The sequence below is a fragment of the Zea mays genome, chromosome 4 (genome assembly GCF_902167145.1).
Source record: "Zea mays cultivar B73 chromosome 4, Zm-B73-REFERENCE-NAM-5.0, whole genome shotgun sequence".
Lineage (NCBI taxonomy): Eukaryota > Viridiplantae > Streptophyta > Magnoliopsida > Poales > Poaceae > Zea > Zea mays.
Genome location: NC_050099.1, coordinates 192097479 through 192115187, shown reverse-complemented (window position 1 = coordinate 192115187; position 17709 = coordinate 192097479). Strand labels below are relative to the sequence as shown.

General features: G+C 49.4%; 1 protein-coding gene across 4 annotated transcripts in view; it reads left to right on the top strand.

The window, feature by feature from the left end:
* Window positions 1-17709, top strand: part of LOC103655792 (proteasome adapter and scaffold protein ECM29) — a 48939-nt gene that overhangs the window by 16949 nt on the left and 14281 nt on the right. For 2 of the 4 annotated variants that reach the window (XM_020552775.2, XM_020552776.2), the window contains exons 9-14: window positions 6581-6645; window positions 6798-6885; window positions 7037-7115; window positions 7201-7309; window positions 7533-7592; window positions 16676-16794. In XM_020552775.2, coding sequence (XP_020408364.1) covers window positions 6581-6645; window positions 6798-6885; window positions 7037-7115; window positions 7201-7309; window positions 7533-7592; window positions 16676-16794 — 520 coding nt within the window. The remainder of the gene's footprint in view (window positions 1-6580; window positions 6646-6797; window positions 6886-7036; window positions 7116-7200; window positions 7310-7532; window positions 7593-16675; window positions 16795-17709) is intronic. The other 2 variants (XM_020552777.2, XM_035967482.1) reach the window with 1 other exon arrangement.

Sequence of the window (17709 nt, the reverse complement as noted above, 5' to 3'; positions counted from 1 at the left end):
CCCCGCTTCTTTTAGTTTGTGTTTAATTGGTCTTATCCCTTCTGATGCCTAATTGTTACATTGTAATAAGATCGGTTGTTAGCAACTCTAGATTTTCCGTACTTTATATTTATATGACTAATGAGCTGCATGTCTATGTAGACCACTGAAATGTTTTTTCCCATGTGTTTGTTGTTTTGAAAATTTTCTTTTCTTTTGGTGCCAATGTCTTGCTCAAAAAACACTCCACTAATTTATGGGAAGAGTAACCTAGTAACTTCTGTCTTGCTGAACATAGATGTGTATTGAAGATGAAACATATTTTTTGGGTTGATATTTGCACTGTGTTTTTGTTATCCTGTGTACCCTAGGTCCCTAGCCATATGTAATAAACTGCAACATCTTACACAATAACACAACCCTACTTTATTCAAGGATCATAGTCAACTGAGATTCAGACATTTTAATTCTGCTCAAGGATCATGCTTGTTGGAAACTGAACCCATGTCCCTAACCAGGGATGGGGAGTAGTATTAATAGAGTAGTAACTGGGCCAGGCCCATTACAGTGAGGGGTGAGACGGTAATTACAACCCAAACCCTAGAATCCTAGACGGGTAGTCTAACACCCCCCCGCAGTCACAACTCTATCCTGTACAGATGTTGAGACTGGATCGAAAGTCTAGAAATACACTCGACGGCAGTCCCTTGGTGAAGATGTCGGCGAACTGCAGCGTGGTGGGGACGCTGAGAACCCGAACGTCACCGGCAGCGACACGCTCGCGGACGAAGTGTAGGTCGATCTCTACGTGCTTCGTGCGCTGATGCTGCACGGGGTTGGTGGAGAGGTAGACCGCACTGACGTTGTCGCAGTAGACGAGTGTGGCGCGCTGAAGAGGACTGTGGAGCTCGTGGAGGAGCTGGCGCAGCCAGGAGGCCTCGGCCACACCGTTGGCCACGACACGGTACTCGGCCTCAGCGCTGGAGCGAGAGACGACAGGCTGCCTCTTGGCGGCCCAAGAGACGAGGTTGGCGCCCAGGAACACGGCGTAGCCGGAGGTGGACCGGCGCGTGTCGGGACAGCCAGCCCAGTCAGCGTCGGTGTAGACCACGAGCTCCGACGTCGGGGATGGGCGGAGTAGGAGGCCGTAGTCGAGGGAGCCGCGGAGGTAGCGTAGAATCCGCTTGAGCGCAGTGAGATGGGGCTCCCGCGAAGTGTGCATATGCAGGCACACCTGCTGGACGGCGTAAGCGATGTCGGGCCTGGAGAACGTGAGGTACTGGAGCGCGCCGGTGAGGCTCCGGTATGACGTCGCGTCGGCGACCGGAGGCCCGTCGTCCTCAGAGAGCTTCGCCTGAGTGTCGTCAGGCGTGGAGTAGGGCTTGCAGTCAGACATGCCAGCCCGCTCCAGGATGTCGATGGCGTACTGGCGCTAGTGGAGGAAGAGACCCTGAGGCCGACGTTCGGCGGTGATGCCGAGGAAGTGGTGGAGGGGCCCCAGGTCCTTCATCGCGAACTCGCGCTGAAGGGCGACGATCGTGCGGTGTAGAAGGTCGGCGGTGGATGCCGTGAGCACAATGTCGTCGACGTAGAGCAGGAGGTAGATGGTGTCGTCGCCGCGCCGGTAGATGAACAGGGACGTGTCCGACTTGGCCTCGACGAAGCCGATGGAGGCCAGGTAGGAGGCGAAGCGACTGTACCAAGCCCGTGGCGCCTGCTTGAGGCCGTACATGGACCTGTTCAGCCGGCAAACCAGATCCGGACGGTCAGCGTCGACGAAGCCGGTGGGCTGGCTGCAGTAGACAGTCTCCGTCAGAGTGCCATGAAGGCATTCTTGACATCGAGCTGATGGATCGCCCAGTCACGGGAGAGGGCGAGGGAGAGGACGGCGCGAACAGTGGCGAACTTGACGATAGGGATGAAGGTCTCGTCGTAGTCCACTCCGGGGCGCTGTGTGAAGCCCCGAAGGACCCAACGGGCCTTGTAGCGGTCGAGGGAGCCGTCCGAGGTCAGCTTGTGGCGAAATAGCCACTTGCCGGTGACCACGTTGGTGCCTGGTGGACGCGGCACCAGGTCCCAGGTGTGGTTGGCCAAGAGGGCCGCGTACTCCTCCTCCATAGCACGACGCCAATGTGGGTCGGCGAGGGCAGTGCGAACGGAGGAGGGTACCGGGGAAGCGTCGGGTGGAGTGCTAGTCGTAGCAGCTGCCAGGATTAGCCGGTCGACGGGGCGGAGAACGCCGGCAGCGCGCCGAGTCACCATCGGGTGGACGTGCCCGGGGTCGCGGTGGATGGCGACCGGGTGGTATACGGACGACTCGGAGTGAACCGCCGGAACGTCGGGAGCGGCTGGTGGGGCCGGCTCACGACGGTGATAGACGACGGCGGGGTCGGCGAATCGGGCCGCGCTCGTTGACGGGCCCGAGTCGGGGGGCGCCGAGGTAGTGGCGTGGCCGCTGCGATGGTAGACGAGGGCGGGGTTGGCAAATCGAGCCGGAGTCAACGGGGCCGCGCGTGGCGCAGGCGGGGTCGACGGGGCCGCGCGTGGCGCAGGCGGGGTCGACGGGGCCGCGCGTGGCGCAGGCAGGATCGACGGGGCCGCGTGTGGCGCAGGCGGGATCGACGGGGCCGCGCGTGGCGCAGGCGGGGTCGACGGGGCCGCGCGTGGCGCGGAAGAGGTCGTGGGGGCCGCACGAGGAGCAGGTAACGGCGCAAGACGGGGAGCCGAAGGTGGGGGAGGAATCGGATCGGACTCGAGGAGGGAGTCAAGATCGGTGGGTGGGGTGGAGCCAGCAAGGGGAAACACATCTTCGTCAAAGATGACATGACGAGAGATGATGATGCGGTGGGAGGTGAGGTCCAGACACCGGTACCCCTTGTGGTCAGGGGAGTAGCCAAGGAATAGACAGCGGGTGGAGCGAGGAGAAAGCTTATGTGGAGCGGTAGCGGAAGTGTTAGGGTAGCAGGCACAGCCGAACACGCGAAGGTGGTCATAGGAAGGGGTTGTGCCGTATAGGGCGAAGTGAGGGGTAGGGTGGCGTACCGCCTTCGAGGGAAGACGGTTCAGGAGGTGGGTGGCAGTGTGCAGGGCCTCTGCCCAGTAGCTGGCAGGGAGAGACGCCTGGAAGAGGAGGCAGCGGAGCATATTAGTGGTGGTGCGGATCATGCGTTCGGCTCGGCCGTTCTGTGCAGAAGTGTAGGGGCATGAGAGACGCAACTGGACGCCATGAGTGAGGAAGAAAGAGCGAGAGGCGTTGTTATCGAACTCGCGGCCATTGTCACACTGCAGAGCACGGACCGGGCGACGAAACTGAGTGGATACTCAGGTGAAGAAGTGTGTGAGGGTGGTGAATGTGTCCGACTTCAAACGAAGCGGGAAGGTCCAGAGAAAATGGGAAAAATCATCCAAAATCACCAAATAGTATTTATAGCTAGAAAGACTGAGTACAGGGGAGGTCCAAAGATCACAGTGAACCAGGTCAAAAGCCTGCTCAGCCCGAGAAGAAGTAGTAAATGGGAGACGAGTATGTCGACCTAACTGACAAGCATGACAGAGACCCTCAAAATGTCCCCTACTACATGAAAGATCTAGACTACTGGTAATCTTGGTCATGACGTCGGGTCCAGGATGGCCGAGACGTCGATGCCATGTGGTGGAGGAGGTGGTGGAGACCAGGGCAGGAGGTGGAGACACGCCGGCGGTGGAGGGCTGGAGCGTGTAGAGTGGCCCCGAGCTGTCACAGCGGGCGAGAAGGGTCCTGGTGGCCAGATCCTTCACAGAAAAACCAGAGGGGTCAAACTCAATGGAACAGGAGTTGTCAGTGGTGAATCGACGAACAAAAAGAAGGTTGTGAGTGATGTGGGGAGCTACGAGAACATCGTTGAGATAAAACGGCCCAGGGAGAACCGAGGCACCTACTGAGGTGACTGGCAGAGTGGAACCGTTTCCAACGACGATCGAGGATGGGTGAGAGGGGAGGGGGGGATGAGAGCGAGAGAGCGTGCCTGCCGTGGGAGTGGTGTGGTACGAGGCACCGGAGTCGATCACCCAGTCGGAGGGGGGTGGGGTCATCGCCATGGTGCTGAATGCAGCAGCGAGGGAGGCGCTGTCCCAACCACCGGCCGGCGGGGACCAAGGCGTCGAGGTGTGGGTCCCTGGGGGCAGGAGCGTGGGCGGAGCCTGGGGCACGACGGGAACACCATAAGGAGGTGCGCCGTAGTGAGGTGTAGTCAGGAGGGCTGGCGCCGGAGGACGGGGGGTACTCCGTGCCTGGCCCGGCCACATGGCAATGGTCCCGGTCCAGGGGTTGTAGAATGACGGCCACACGTGGCCGCCACCCCGGCCGGAGGGACCACCACGAGAGGAGCCGCCGCTCCCACGGCCGCCTTTGCGGGAGCGACGACCCCCGTCGGTCGTGGAAGTCGGACGAGGGGCCGCCGGGACGGCAGGTGGGGGCGGGTGGGAGCCCCGGTCGACGGAGGACGAGTGGCCTGGCCCCCTGAAGGCGGCTGACCACTGGTAGGAGCGCTGTAGAGGGTCGAGGCAGGAGTGGGTGCCTCATTCGCCATGGTGAGCTCCTCGAGGAGAAGCTCGTTCCGCACGGCGTGGAAGGTGGGGAAGGGCACGCTCCTCTTGATGAGAGCCTTCAGGTGGCCGTAGCGGGGGCTGAGGCCACGCAGGAGGTTCAGCACCAGGGTACGATCGGCAACTGGCTCGCCGAGATCGCGGAGAGAGTCAGCCAGGCCCTTCATCTGGCGGCAGTATTCTCCCACGGAGAGGTCCCCCTGAGAGAATAGGTGGAACTGGGCGTCGAGGTGGAGCGCCCGAGCATCCCGATTCCCGAGGAACTGGTCCTCGAGAGCGAGCCACGCCTGGCGCGCAGTGTCCGCCTGGTCGCGGATGATGTCCTGGAGCTCAACGGTGATGGTGCCGTGGAGCCACGAGAGGACAACGCTGTCCATGAGGCACCAGGAGCGAGGTGGCGGAGCGTCGTGGTCGACGAGGACGTGATCGTCGAGGACGAAACGCCGCAGCGTGAGAAGGACCTGTCCTCGCCAACGGGGGTAGTGGGAAGACGCCAGATCCAACACCACGGACACGAGGGCCCGGATGTTGTGCAGTCCAGCGGCTTGGGCGTGGAGAGCAGCGATGAGGTCGGCGTCGAGGTCGGAGGCGAGGGGGTCCTCCGGGGGTTCCACAGGGGCAACCGGCGGGCGACCGAGGAGGCGCTGCGTGGTGGCCATCTGGGTGGTCAGAGCGGCACCCAGGGCACGCTCTCGCTCCAGGGCGAGGGAGGCGGCGCGCTCGCGCTCCCGCGAGGCCGTCACTGCGGCCTGGATCGTAGCGAGGGTGCCGACGAGCGGGGAGTCGGTGGCGGGGAGTACGGAGGGCGCGACGGTGTGGCTCCAGGTTGGGGAAGCGAAGGCGGGAAACCCCGGCGGGGAACCGCGACACAGAGGCAGCGTGGAAGCGACGTGGAGTGGCCCGAGGCCGGCGATGTAGGGGGCCCCTCCATGGGTGAGCGCGCCGCTGATTTCAGCAGGGGCAATAGAGGGGTGCGTCGCGGGGCTGGTGGTGCCCATGGCGGCCAGCATGGCCGCAGTGGTGGCGACGTTGTCCGCGTCCATCGGGGCGATGGCGCAGCAGGCGGGTGACGGTCGCGGTCGGCTTGGCGGCGGCGTCCGGGCGGGGATGCGACTGGGCGGTGCAGCACTGCAGCGACGAGGGGCCGCACGGACGTCGGGCCGGAGACGAGTTCCTGGCGGCGGGAACGTGCAGTCGGCGCAGGGGGCGGGCGTCGGGGCAGAGGGCGGGCGTCGGGGCGGCGCAGGAGAACGGCGCGGCGGCGTCCTGGCGGCTTGGCCGCGGCGCACGGCGTCGGCGCGGACGGGTCGAGCGGCGACGGCTCGCGGCGAGGGGAGGCTCGCCTGCGCGCTGCGGCGAGGCACGAGCGCACGGGCGCTTGCAGGCGCGAGCGAGAGAGGAAACAGAGGGAGGGGAGATGGCAGCGGCGGCCTGAGGGAGGGAGGCGCGCTCGGCTGGGAGGCTGGGGAGGGAGGCCGGGCAGCTGGAGCCGGCGGCGGCTGGGAGGGGCCGACGGCTGTGGCGGCGGCTGGAAACAGAGAGAGGAGAGAAAAAAAAACCCCTAAACCTAGCTTTCTGATACCATGTTGGAAACTGAATCCATGTCCCTAACCAGGGATGGGGAGTAGTATTAATAGAGTAGTAACTGGGCCAGGCCCATTACAGTGAGGGGTGAGACGGTAATTACAACCCAAACCCTAGAATCCTAGACGGGTAGTCTAACAATGCTCATCGTGGTTCCAGAAAGTATTTCTGTTGGCCTTGATGAGTTAGTGTTTGGTCTTTGTTGTTCTTAATGAGATTATGCACTGGCATTTTGATCTCATGTTTCTGTGAACCTATTATTACCAATGACTGTCTCCCAATTCTTGCATTTAATTTGTTGGTAGCACCATCCCTTTGCTATTTGTATAAGGTAATAACTTGTTGGTAGAACCATCCTTTTGCTGTTTCAATACAGTAATAACTTCACCATTTTGGTATGTTACTAAATCCGTCTTATCTTTCATTTTGGTAGGAAGTGGAACTACTTCAAGGCTAAAGCAGTTAGGAATGGAGTTCACTGTCTGGGTTTTCAAACATGTATGCACTATGCACACTTTGCATGTCCTCACAAAGAATAGCTTAAATTCTAGAATCAGTGACTTATTCGTTTGCTTTTAATTTGGCCACCTATGGTAAATTTTTGCTGCATTTTTAAACTAATGATAATCATGATGTAATTGTTAATTTAGGCAGTAACTGACCAGCTAAAGTTAATCGGTCCAGTTATTCTTAGTGGAATATTGCGCTCCCTTGATGGTTCTTCAACTGCAGAAACAGGTCTTTCTACTCTTTATCGGCTTTATTTATACATATCTTAATGTGGTTTATCTTTGGTTTTTGATGGTTGGCTGAGATAATTTTTTATGGCCAAATTTCCAATATTGAAATGCTTGAGAAACATTGAACATCTGTTGATTTTCTTCTCCAGATTCTACTGGTAGAGATACCAAAATATTTGCATATCAGGCTATCGGTTTGCTTGCATCTCGCATGCCAAATTTATTCAGGCATGATATTTTCTTAAAGCTTTCTTGGCTCTTTTTTCATTTGTGCTATATAAGGAATAATATTTCTACCTCAATTATATTGCAGTGATAAAACTGACATGGCTATACGACTTTTTACTGCTTTGAGATTGGAGGATCAATCTCTTCGTTTGACAATTCAAGAGGCAGCTACTTCCCTTGCTACATCATATAAGGTATATCTGGAGAGCATGTTGCTTTCTACAAAGTGTGCTTCACAAAGATGATTTTAAATTGTAATTAATTTATCATTTGTGCAGTACTTTTTTTGTCTGAATGGTTGGTGCAACTTGTAAATGCTAGCTTATTGTTATTGGTTGATGCAAAGAAGTCCATATTTAAACCTTTTGGAGGATTATCAGTTAAGTTTATTCTCTTTTTTCTTGGCCTTGATACCAGCGTGCTTCCACGATAGTACTGAAGGATCTTGAGTCACTTCTTCTGGAAAATTGTGAAGCGGTAATGTTTTTAACATCATAGGTTCTTAATTCATTATTGTGCTAATCCTTTGTTCTCAACATTTATATATGGTTTTCATCGTTGGTGATAGTTTTGAATGCAAATACAATCAATTTTAGTATGAGGGTCACACGATCAAAAACCCAAGTCCTTGCTTTAAGAACATCAAGGAAGGTCCACACCATGGTTTTAAAGGCGGCTAGGCGGAACTAGACGCCCAGCCACCGCCTTACCAAGCCACCAAACAGCTGTTACAGCTCATAAACTAGAAATCATCACAAATTCACAATAGCATAATAGTGGATCTGAAATAGCCACAAAGTAGTTTCTAAAGGAACAATAGCAAGTCACAAAATTTAAAACAGCACAATACCAAATCTGAAATAGCCATATAGATAGTTTCTAATGGCATAATTAATAGTAACTAGCTGCAGCTACTAATGCAGCAAATATGCTAATGCAATCTAGCAATAGCTACTCCGCCGTCTCTCAAAAATCATCATCAAACTCTCCTGGGATATTGGGTGCCTCCCCTTCTTCACCATCATTGCCACCATTAGATTCATCTTCACAATCTGTGATTTCTGCATCATCATGTGGAACATCTTCATCTTCATCTTCCTCTTCAGCCTCTGACACATTTTGTGCAGCAACAGAATTTCTCCTTGAATACACATTATGAGCTCTTCTTGGTAAGTTTCGGCCACGAAGTGCTTGTGATGCTCCAATGGCATTATCCACAAGGTCCCATGTAAGGTCACACTCACACCCACGTCCACCTTCAGGGACTACATGCAAAGAATCAGCCCACTCATTGTCCCAGTTGAAGTCCTCATTAACCAATGGATCAAAGTTTTTCCCCTTCTTCTGGCGTAGTTTTTGGAACCTAGCTTTCATCTTTCGGTTGTAGGAAATGAAGACAATAGAATTCAACCTCTTATGCAACAACCAATTTCTTTTCTTTGTATGAATCTACAAAATAAGAAAACAAAAGACACCTGGTCATTTAATCTTGAAATATTGGTTACAAAAGTAGCCAAGTAGGTGGATGAGGACTTGAGGAGGCACACATAATAACTTACAAATTCAAAGGTACTCCAATTGCGTTCACAACCTGATGAAGACGCACAAAGACTCACCAAACGTCTAGCAAATCTCTAACTCAATAGCACGACCACCATACGAACGCCACCACTCAACTGCAATAACAACACAACAATTTAGCAAGCTACTAGCATTCTAGCAACAACTAGTAAGTAGTAAACTAGTAACAACCACAAACACTTACGTGGGGTCATAGTTTGTAGGTTATTTTTGGCCATCTTATTTGAAAAGGCTGCTCCTCTAAGAAACTCGTAATCCATTGCTTGAGAATTGATCTTGTCTCTAGTTTCCTCATCATCTACCATTCTTGCAAGCACATCAAGAAAGCAACCTCTAAGCTGACCACCAGTAGCATCATCATCATTTCTTATGAGAGGATGCAGCTTTCCTGGGTTCAAATACATTGCAGCCCCATACAATGGGTGATCCATTTGTTTCTCCCAACGCCGTTCAATTATAGTTATGATTTTCTTGAGTAAACTCTTCTTGCTTTGGACAACAAAGCTTTGATTGATCTTTTCCTTTGCACATTTTATCAATGCTTGGACCTCTGGCATAGCTGGCCTCTCATCTCCATCTACCACCCTAAGTACAATAAGTAGTGGCCCTGAAGCTCTAAGGCAATCTTCTACTGAATTCCAAAACTGTGTGGAGAAGACAATGTTATACACATCCAATCCAGCACTAGTCTTTGACAATCTGTTATCAGTCCAAACTGTGCTTGCAAATAAAGCCTTCAAAGCATCCTTGTGCTTGTACAAGCTCTTCAATGTGAGAAAGGAAGTAGCAAAACGAGTGGCAGCAGGCCTCACAAAATCAGCCCCACCAGTTTTCTCTCTCATGGCAGCAAGAATTCTCCCATGTCGGTATATGAAAGTTGTCACACGCCTTGCACGTGCAATTGGTTTCTTGAATTCCTTCAAGTTTCCTATGTCCTCCAACATTAGGTCCAAGCAATGTGCAGCACATGGACTCCAAAATAATGTAGGAATCCTCTCCATTAGAAACTTGCCTGCAGCTTTGTAATTGACACCATTATCAGTAACAACTTGTACAACCTTGTCTCTTCCAATCTCATCAACTTTTTTCTCTAGCAAATTAGCAAGCATGTATGCATCATGTACTTCACTTGATGCATCAACGGACTATAAAAAGTAAGTGCCCTCTGGGCTGTTCACTAAGAAGTTAATAAGATGGCGTCCCCTCCTATCAGACCATCCATCAGACATGAGTGTGCAACCATAGTGTTTCCATGCACGCTCATGTTCCTCCCTCATTGTATTTGTTGACTTCACAACCTTCTGTATCAATGGCTCGCCTAGTTGGTAAGGTGTTGGAGGCTTATACCCTGAACCAAACTGTGCTGTGGCCTCAATTGCAATCTGAAACTGCCTAGCTGCTGCGGCATTGAAAGGTACACCACACTCATAGAAGAACAAAGCCCACTGCATGTCCACATAGTGTTTGTCCTCCTTACTTTTTGCACTGGCCAAGATTGTGGGCTCATAAGAGCCTGAAAGTCTCTCATCCACCACCTCCTCTGGTGTTCTCCGCAACATCTCAACTACGGACTTGGCTGTCTTTGGTTGTGCTTTACTACTTGCCTTAAATTGCAAGGTTGATTGTCTTTTTTTGGCTGTTGTACCAGAACTAGGCTGCACCTTGGATGCTTGAGACTCCACTGCAGATGTATCATTCGCCCCATCTGCTGTTGCCACCTCCACCACTTCATCATCTTCTTCATCTTCATCTAGAAACATTGGTCTTTTTCTCTTGTTTGCCTCCAAATAACTTGTCATCTCCTTCCTTAATCCACTGCTAGCCTTGGGACATAACTTTGCATCTCCATATGCCCCTGTCAAATGTTGCTTTAACCTCTTTATCCCTCCACTAACAACCTGACCACATAGGGTGCATTCCACCTTATCTTTATTTTGAAGATCTGGCCAAAATCCATACTTCCACCCTGGATCAGCAGACTTCCGTGGCTTCCGGGTAGGATCGCTCTTCGGGTCGTACTCACCAGCCACAGAAGATGGAGCTTCATTTCGAGAAGACATTATGTTGTCGGTTGTCGCTAGTCGCTACTCGCTGCAGTCTTGAGTCTTGACACTTGACAGAAACTACTCGCTGGCTCGCTGCACAGTCTGAAACCAAGGGAGGAGGGGATGAGAAACATCATTCTTGAGTCTTGAAAGCAGGGGAGGAGGACCTACCAGCGAGCAGCATCCAGCAGCCAGCAGCCGCGAACAGTAGCAGTGCCCAGAGAGCAGCCGCGTGCCCAGAGAGCAGCAGCCGCGCGCTCAGAGCAGAGAGCAGCATGCGCGCCCAGAGAGCAGCCGCGTGCAGGGAGAGGGAGCAGAGAGATTTGCCGCGCGTAGGGAGGGAGCAGCCGCACGTAGGGAGAGAGAGCGCGCAGGGAGAGAAATTTGCGGCGCGCAGGGAAGAGATTTGCTGCGCGCGCACAGGGAAGCCCAAAACGCGCGCCTAAAGCCCAATGCAAACCCTAGCCCAATGCAAACCCTAGAGGATAAGGCGTCGCCCAGACGCCTACTACGCCAAGGCGGACGCCTACCTCGCCAAGGCGGATACCATACACATTTTTGTCTGGGCGGCGCCGACGCCTAGCACAGATCATCGCCTGGACGCCTAGGCGACTCTTTTTAAACCATGGTCCACACTCTATTTTTTTATAAAAAATGTCATGATTCGAATTTTGAAATGATCTGTAAAGCTCATTACATATGTTGGTGCAGCAAACCACCCGCTATCTCCATCAGCAAAAGCAACCTAGGATGCTCGTAAAGCTTGACATCTCAAAGGCCTTTGATTCAGTCTCATGGCCCTTCCTCCTGGAAGTCTTACAACATTTGGGCTTTGGCCAAGTCTGGAGAGATATTATTAGTGGATTGCTATGGACTTCCTCATCTCAGGTGTTACTTAATGGTTTACCTGGACAACCTATTCTTCATCGTCGTGGTCTCCGACAGGGGGATCATCTGTCTCCTTTTTTGTTCATCTTGGTCATGGATACTCTGGGCTTCTTGATTAATAAGGCCGCATAGGATGGACTGCTGCAGCCCCTTGCTCCTCGAGCACTGCAACACCGGGTCTCTCTCTATGCGGATGATGTGGTGATCTTTCTTCGGCCGGCAGCCATGGATATCAATATTATTTTGGATTGTCTTCAGCAGTTCAGCTATTTGGAGATGCTTCGGGTTTACGTACGAATGTTCAGAAAAGCAGCGTGTACCCTATTAGATGTGGAGATCAAGACCTTGCTATGCTGCAGAATATGTTGCCTTGTGAGTTAGCTGAATTCCCTTGTCGTTATCTGGGTTTACCGCTTGCCATTAAAAAGCTTTCAAAAATCCAAGTTCAACCCATTATTGATAAGATTGCAAATCAACTCTCTGGATGGAAGGCTGAGTTATTGACTAAAGCTGGTCGAAAGGTGCACGTCCAGCATGTTCTCACAGGGATGGTGATCTACTTGGCCATGGCTGTTGACCTTCCAGCTTGGGCCCTTAAAGCCACTGATAAGATTCGTCGAGGTTTTCTGTGGAGAGGCCGAAGAGATGTAAAAGGTGGTCACTGTCATGTGGCTTGGGGAATTGTTTGTAGGCCTCGTGAATTGGTGGTCTAGGCATTTCTAGTATAAAAGAACTTGCATGGTCTCTTAGAATGCGATGGCTATGGCTGGCTAAAACTGAGCCAACTCGCCCATGGGCCTCTCTTGCTATCCAAGTCCGTAAAAAAGTGAAAGATTTCTTCTCGATGGCTATGCAAACTGAGATTGGTAATGGGGCTACAACCTTTTTCTGGACCGATAGGTGGCTATTGGGTCACAAAATTGCAGATTTAACCCCTCGATTATTTGGGATCATTCCTAAGAGAAGGGTTACAAGAGAATAGTGGTGGATGCTATCTCTAATCAAAGCTGGATTTCTGACTTCAGGGAGCTCTTTCTATTGGAATTATCAATGAATTTCTCATCTTGTGGGATTTAATTGACTCAATTGTTCTAAGACCTCAAGTTGAAGACAAGCATTTTTTCCGCCTAGCTGCAAACGGAAAGTTCTCCTCAAAGGAAGCATATAGGGGTTTCTTTATGGGGTCTTCTGAGTTTGAGCCTTTTCATAGAATATGGAAAACTTGGGCTCCTCCAAAAACCAAGTTTTTTATGTGGTTGGTCGCACACAGGAAGGTTTGGACAGCAGATAGGCTGCAAAAAAGAGGCATGGACCATCCGGAGAGATGTCCATTATGTGACCAGGATCAAGAAACCTTGGACCATATGTTGATTGGATGTGTTTTTGCTCGAGAATTTTGGTTCAAACTGCTTCTTCAAGTGAACCTTCAGCTTCTTGCCCCCCAATCTGAGGATAGTGCCTTCCTTGAATGGTGGAGAACGTTATGCACTAAGGTCTCTGGAATTGCAAGGGATGCCCTCAATTCTCTAGTCATTCTGGGAGTTTGGACCTTATGGAAGCAGCACAATGGCTGTGTATTTGACAATAAGGGCTCCAGTATTGCTGATGCTATTAGAAGAGTTGGGTTGGAGGTTGACCTTTGGGAGATGGCTCGTGCAAAGAAGTTATCTTTGCTCACCGCCCCCATTCCGGGGCTCCCTGCTAGTTAGCTAGCATTGTGGTAGTTCTTGTTAGTTTTTTAGTCATGGATGGGTTTCTGTATACCTGTTACTGGCCGTCGTAGGGCCCCCCAGTTGTTTCTTGTATCTGTCCCTCTTCTTTAATATAATATCGCGCAGTTCTCCTGCGCTTTCAAGAAAAAAAAACAAGTGAATATCGCAAAACAACCAAGTAATTTTATCCAAGGTTGTTGACCAGTTCATGTGAATAGAAAAACACCTCTTTACCAACACATCAACATATCATTTGTCCCAAGCAAGTTGGAGTAGGCTAGAGTTGAAACCCAACAAGAAGTCACCAAAAAGACAGAGAGAGAAAGGGGACGAGAAAAAGGTTTTGAGAGCACTAAAAGGGAAAAGGCCTAATCACTTCTTTCCAAGCACTTCTATCCAAACACAACTCCATTGAGATATTCCATTCTTTCAAGTCTCTTTTGATTGCCTCCTTCCATGTCAAGTTTGGTCATCCTCTACCTCTCTTCACATTATTGTCCCGTCTTATGATGCCTCGATGCACCCGGTGCCTCTGGGGTCTCCGGTGGACATGCCCAAACCATCTCAACCGGTGTTGAATAAGCTTTTCTTCAATTTGTGCTACTCCTAGCCGATAGCGTATGCCATCATTTTTTCACTCGGCCCAATCTTGTGTGCCCACATATCCAACGCAACATACGCATCTCTGCGACACTTAGTTGTTGGATATGTCGTCTCTTAGTAGGCTAACACTCAGCCCCATATAACACAGCAGGCCTAATCGTCGTTCTGTAGAACTTGCCTTTCAATTTCTGTGGCACTCTCTTGTCGCATAGGACTCCCGATGCTTGACGTCATTTCATCCGCCCCGCTTTGATCCTATGGCTAACATCTTCATCAATATCACCATCTCTCTGTAGCATCGATCCCAAATAACGGAAGGTGTTTTTCTTTGGTACTACCTGGCTTCCCAAGCTTACATCTCCATCCTCACTAATTGTAGTACCAAAGTCACATCTTAAATACTCGGTTTTGGTCCTGCTAATTCTAAATCCTTGACTCTAGGGTCTGACGCCATAACTCTAGCTTTCTATTTACTCCTTCCCGGCTTTCATCTTCTAGAACTACATCGCCAGCGAAAAACATACACCAAGGGATATCTCCTTGTATATCCCTTGTGACCTCATCTATCACTAAGGCAAATATATAAGGGCTCAAAGCTGAACCTTGATGTAGTCCTATGTTAATCGGGAAAACATTTTTATCACCATCAATTGTTCGGACGCTAGTCACAACCTTGTCATACATGTCCTTGATGAGCGAAACATACTTTGTTGGGACTTTATGCTTATTCAATGCCCACCACATAAGATTCTAGGTATTTTATCATAGACCTTTTCCAAATCGATAAAAACCATATGCAAGTCGTTCTGCTTCTTATACCGCTCCATGACTTGTCTTATTAAGAAAATTGCTTCCATGGTTGACCTTCCAGACATGAATCCAAATTGGTTCATGGTGATATGCGTCATTCCTCTCAAGCGATGCTCAATAACTCTCTCCCATAGCTTCATAGTGTGGCTCATGAGCTTAATCCCTCGATAGTTGGTACAACTTTGAATATCTCCCTTGTTCTTGAAGATTGGTACTAATGTACTACTCCACTCATCGAGCATCTTGTTTGATTGAAAAATATGGTTGAACAACTTGGTTAGCCAAACGATAGCAATATCCCAAGACATTTCCACACCTCTATTGGGATACCATCTGGGCCCATCACATTGCCCCCTTTCATCCTCTTTAAATCTTCTCTGACCTCTGATTCTTGGATCCTGCATACAAAGCATCTTTTTAAATCATCGAAGGAGTCATCCAATTGGGTGTCCATAGTCTCATTCTCACCATTGAAAACATTGTAAAAATACCTCTGTCACCTCTGTTTGATGTCTTGTCCTTTCACCAAGAGTTGACTCATCTCATCCTTAATGCATTTAACTTGGTTGAGGTTCCTCGTCTTCCTTTGTACTTAGTCTTCGATAAAGATCATCATAGGCTCGACCCTTTGCCTCACTTACAGCTCGCTCTGCAGTCTTCTTTGCCACCTTATACTTCTCTATATTGACCGCACTCGTGTCATCGAACAAGCTCCTGTAATATTCTTTTTTCTCCTTTATTGCCTTTTGAACGTCCTCGGTCCACCACCAACTATCCTTATGTTCACCTCTGCTCCCTTTGTTCACTCCAAACACCTCTGACGCCACCTTCATCAAGTTGCCATCTTCACCCACATGTTGTTTGCATTTTCTTCTTCGGACCAAGCACCCTCCACAAAAACTCTTTCCCTAAAAACTTTGGATGTCTCCCCTTTGAGTTTCAACCACTTCGTCCTCACAATTTTGGCTTGTTTATCCCTATGGGTACGGGTCCGAAAACAGAAGTCAACCACAAGATTATATTGGGACACAACACTCTCTCTAGGTATCACCTTACAATCCAAACATGCTTGTTTATCTTCTCTCCTTGTGAGAACGAAGTCGATCTGGCTCGAACGATGGCCACTGCTAAAAGTGACCAAATGAGAATCTCTCTTTCTGAAGAAAGTGTTGGCTATCACTAGGTTGTAGGCTACAACAAAGTCCAAAATATTCTCTCCTTGATTCCTATTACCATACACGAAACCTCCATGAGCCAACTCATAACCTATATTTGTTGAACCTACATAACCATTGAGATCTCCTCCTATGAAAAGCTTCAGATAAATTTTATGAATATGTTATTTTGATTTAGATTTATTCCAGCCACTAATACTATTAAAGTAATATGCAAAAGAAGTTAGAACAGTTGGTCTAAAAAAATTCCCGACCAAGTTTTACTTCAAATAACCATGCAAATTTTTAGTATTAGGAGAGATTTTAAGATTTTATTTTTAGTCTGAGATATGCTAATAGCCACCTAGGCAAGAAGTCACATTTTTTGTCCTTTTAATTGTGGCTCAAATTCTCAGTTTAGATATCATCTTTGGAGTCAAAACATAACGTTTTCCACCATTTTTTAAGAGATCACAAGTGTATTCATAATTTCATATCTCATGTAAAGTCTTGAGAACTTATCACTGATGGCTAATTTTTCATACTTTGTATCTGTTGCATTTCTTGTGGTTGATACTTCAAACTCCTATGGAGTAGATATGAGCTTCAGAAACACCTGTTTTTATTATGTGTAGACTAACTTTCCCCAAATTGCAATATGTTACCATCTCTAAGAGCCTAACCAAATGATTTCTATGCTCTTAGTTTAAACTTTACATAATTGCTTGATCTTACACTTTTGCTATCTATATTTTTTCTTAATAAAGGAGCAAAGTGAGGTTCGCTTTTCTGCTATAAGATGGGCAACAACATTGTACGATACACGACATTGTTCAAGCCGGTACATTTGCATGATTGGGGCTTCAGATGTTAAACTGGACATAAGGTTGGTTACAAAAGATATTGGATATGAATTATTTTGACATAATGCTTTGATGTTCTGGTTGCTTTTCTGCACTACTATAGTAGTGGGGTCACAGGTAGATCCATATAATTTTTAGTCCACACTTGGGATATATATGTATTTTCCAAGCATCAAATGTCACAACATTCTTGATGTTTTAGTATTTGTTATCACTTTTTTCTAGCTACAAGCTACATATCCATGTAATCAACTATATGCGAAAAGGCCTCTAGCCTAAACGATTAAGGGCTTTCGAGTAGCACCTCCAAGTCGCGGGTTCGATTCCCTCCGGGAGCGAATTTTCTGGCTTGATAAAAAACATCCCCTCATTGTGCCTCGTCCGTTCTCGGGTTACGATGTCCTATGCGCCACTCTCTGCGTGGGCCGTTATTGAGTGGACGGTTGAAGATGTCCTGTTAGTGATGGGGGGTCAGAATTCAGGGATTTTTTCGGCCGGGACCATTGTTTCGGTCTCTTAGCCATAAGTCGGTTGTGTGCATCCTTGAGTGCTGACCATAGGCATTATACCGGGAGGGCGGTCTTTCCCTCCTCGGCCGATTTTTTTTAAGGTTCACTCATTTTGCAAAAGTTGTTCTATCACTGTGTGTTCAGTTTTATTCTGCAAAATGCAGACCATATTGGCATTCTTCTCTTTTCCTATACAGTATGCATGTGATTAGCATTTTTATTTCCTTTTTTGCAATTGCAAGTTGAATATAAAGACTTTATTATTATTTGTACCGTATGAGGTGATCTTGTAGATTATCAGACTTGTAGTTATACTTGTCACTTGTCTGTCAATAAAAACCTTTATATTTGTTAGACTGTGTCTCCCCGGTCCCTTGCTCGCTAGCGCGGCCCGCTACGTGCCCCCCAACTTTTCGAGCTTCTCTCGTC